Raw genomic sequence first — 3,437 nt, forward strand, 5'->3', positions numbered from 1 at the left:
CCCATTTAGGACAGCAAGCACCTCCTCCGACACTTGTTCACCCACTGTATCCCAGAAGCTCTTGTAGAAAAGAGCTGGCATCCCATCCGGCCCTGGTGCTTTCAAATCACAAATGGAATCAAGAGCCGATTTGACTTCTTCATGCGAAAATTCACGCATAAGATTTTCATTCATCTCCGCAGTGACCTTGGGTGACACAGCTTGGAGTAAGCGTTGTGTGTCACCCACTGCCCCCGCCCTGAAAAGCTGCACAAAATGGTTAGCAATAAAGCCTTGCTTCTCTACTTCATCTTCCACTCAACCCCCGTCATCCTTTCTAATCCTACCAATTTTGTTCCTCTTTCTCCTCTCAGTACACCAGCTATGAAAGAATTTGGTGTTCCTATCTCCCTTGGCTAACCAGTCGGCATGTGCTCTTTGTTTCCAAAAAATATCAATCTGTTGTTCCACTTTATCTAGTCTGTACGCCTGCACTGCTTCTCGCTGGACAGAGAAATCGCTGATCGGCAATCTCCTGCACCTCTCCAACTCCTTCCTTAGACTTTTGATTCTCTTATTCAGATCTCCTAAGACGTTCACATTCCAGGTCTGCAGCCCTGCCACCACATTTTCAACTTCTCGGCCACCAGACCCCCTCCCGAACTGCTACCCGCCAGCCAAGCACTTTTCACCACTTCCTCGCAGTTGTCCTCCTTTAACCAGCTCGCCTCAAAGTGGAAAGCACGACCACCTCTCCGGGGAATCCCCGATCTTTGATGACCTTGAAGTGATACTACGATAGGTCGATGGTCTGAATGGAAGTGATCTCCATTTTTTACATGAACCAGAGGAAAGCGCTCTCTCCATGTCCCGTTAGCGACAGCTCTATCCAGCCTTTCATGAATATAGTTCTCCTCGCGGTACTGCTTATTTCTCCAGGTGAAAACGTCTCCTGAGAACCCCAAATCCTCCAGCTCACAGAACTCCAACGCCTCTTTAAACCTATCTAAACAAGCTTGTGATCTGATAGTACCACCCTCCTTTTCATGATGAAATAAGATTTCATTGAAATCCCCCGTGCACAACAAAGGCATCGGGTTATTCTCCTGCTGCGTGAACAGCCGCCGCATCAGCGTCCAGGTCTCGTGCTTCAGCTCAGCCCTGGATTCGCCATAAACACCACTGAACCGCCAGCAGGTATTATTCTCATCTTTTATTTCTATGTCAATATGATTCTTCAATTTTCCTCGAAGCGACACATCGACTCCACTCCGCCAAAACTCTACAATTCCCCCCCTTTTACCTACCGCATCCACCACCACCATGTTTCCCAAGCTCAGCATCTGCTTGAAACGTGCCATCCTCCTCTTTGTCATTTTTGTTTCAGACAGAAAGAGAATGTCCACTTGCTCAGATTTCTGAAAATTCAGAAGCCCCCAAACTGCCGGGTTGTTTCCAAGACCCCAGCAGTTCCAAGCTGCTAACTTCATTGCGACATGCAGGACCGGTCTGCCGGTCCCGCCATGGGGGAATCCTTCTCACCTTCCTGCATCATCACCTCTGCACCCCTCCTCACCCTCTTCGCTTCATCTCTGGCCAAAGCCCCTGCGGCCTCTGTCTCCTCCAACCTGCCCCGCTTCTTAGCTACTGAACTCAGGCTAGGAGTAGGCACTCCTAAACTCGTCGCTTTTTCACCCACTTTTTTGTCCCCCTTTCTCTGTCCACCACGTGTCCACTTCTTCTTTTTATCAGTCTGCTTTTGGAGGTCAGCTGGCAACTGAGACTCACCCTTCTCTACTGCGAGCCCGGCAAGACGCTTCACTTGCATTACTTCCTCTATGAGTTGGGCATGAGCGGTTCTATCGGCAAGGCGCTGGGTAGCCTTCTAGTACTGGAGATGGCGGCTTTCTAAGTGTGCAGCTTGAAATAAGAATTCTTCTACATTGGCTGGGATCTGGCCTCGAAGGGTCTTAAACAGAGCTTTAGCTGGATCGGAGTCATCGACCAACTGGGCAGTATCTTGGTGTAGTAGGGCCAACAAGTCTTCCAGCTTGGCTTTTATTTCTGCCGATGAGATCCCCACCGCTTGAGAGGAGCTTGCTTCTTCACCCTCGTCATCAGAAATATCGATAGCGAAGGAGAACAAGCTATCTGGAGAGTCTTGTTCCTGAAAAAGGAGTAGAGATGAGTTATCTAATGATCAAATGTTGATAGTAAAGAGTGAAGGTCAGAAACTCACTTGCTTCAGAGCAATTTCGCGCCTTAGACGAGGGGATGCGGTCGGTGCTATGGGTTGATCGGCTGGAGTTGCTGATGGAACGATGTCAGCTGAGAAATTACAGAAATAGTTATAATTTGCAAAGATGTATCCATCGGTGAAAATTTTGTGGTCAGTATGTTACCTTGAGGGGGTGCAATGCTTGCTTGTTGTGGAGGAACGACCGATGGTATGATCAGATCCGCTGGATCGGCTGTCTGCTCAAGCACATCAGCTGGTGCTTCTTCTGGCTGAGGTGCTGACTGAGGAGGAGATGGTACTTGTTGTGTCTAGGTTTTTGGTGAAGAAGGGGACGATTCCACATAAATCAGAGACACTGGATGAGATGGAGAAGATGGTGCTGTCCTCTGGCGCTTTGGCTGTGATTTGGTACTCTTGGGGCCTTTTCTCTTGGCTTGGCTGTGCTGGGGGGCATCGGCACTTGTTTGAGCACTTCTAGTCTTTGCCGATTTGCCAGTTTGCTGTTGCAACAACCAAGATGTCATCAGAAGAGATATGAGAGAATGTTTATGAAATTTTGTTTAAAAAATAAAAAGTTATCGATGATGTTCCCATAGCAGCCGATGCATCCTGAAAAGATAATATGAGTATGGAATAGAATTGGTATGAGAAAAGGAGATCAGAAGGTCTACCTTGAAAGCTTGTGCCAAGGTAGCAGCGGCAACCGTTGGGGACGTCTTTGACCGCTTGGTGGTTATCTTCTTAAAACACACATTCTGATGCATTAAAGCTGCCAGACTTGGTGCATTGTTACCAATTAGAGAGATTGGGCCTAACAGGAGGGTTCAATTGGCCTTCCACTTCTGTTGACTGTCGGTGGCGGGTTGTCGACCTGTTTAAAAAAGAGGGGGTGAGTTACCGATGAGAATAAAAGCAACAAAAGAACTGTGGTATTGGTTGAAGACTTACAATGTTATCGGGGATCTTATAGTTGCGGTCGATCATGTCGCGGTATGTCAGAGTCGATGTGCAGAACAGGTGTTCCTTCCATTCTTCCTACCACTGCTTGTACATCAGAGTGATGAAAAGGGCTGGGATCCATGTTGATAAATCAATGTCTGACGTATCGGCATTTGGCTGGAGCTGAGCTATTCTTATCCACTCAAGTCCACTGGTTGTAGTCTCCCTTGGCTTCACCACATCGGCATAGCAGAGTCCAATCGGCAGCTGCCCAAAAGCC

At 48.0% G+C, this 3,437-nt stretch overlaps 1 protein-coding gene across 1 annotated transcript; it reads right to left on the reverse strand.

The window, feature by feature from the left end:
- Positions 576–1,469, reverse strand: LOC8081656. Its single transcript, XM_021459493.1, has one exon. The coding sequence runs from the start codon at positions 1,467–1,469 to the stop codon at positions 576–578; it is 894 nt and encodes a 297-aa protein (XP_021315168.1).

This window comes from Sorghum bicolor, chromosome 4 (assembly GCF_000003195.3).
Source record: "Sorghum bicolor cultivar BTx623 chromosome 4, Sorghum_bicolor_NCBIv3, whole genome shotgun sequence".
Lineage (NCBI taxonomy): Eukaryota > Viridiplantae > Streptophyta > Magnoliopsida > Poales > Poaceae > Sorghum > Sorghum bicolor.

Excerpts from the sequence above, each read along its gene's own strand:
- LOC8081656 (XM_021459493.1), bottom strand. The coding sequence starts at position 1,469 with ATGAAGTTAGCAGCTTGGAACTGCTGGGGTCTTGGAAACAACCCGGCA.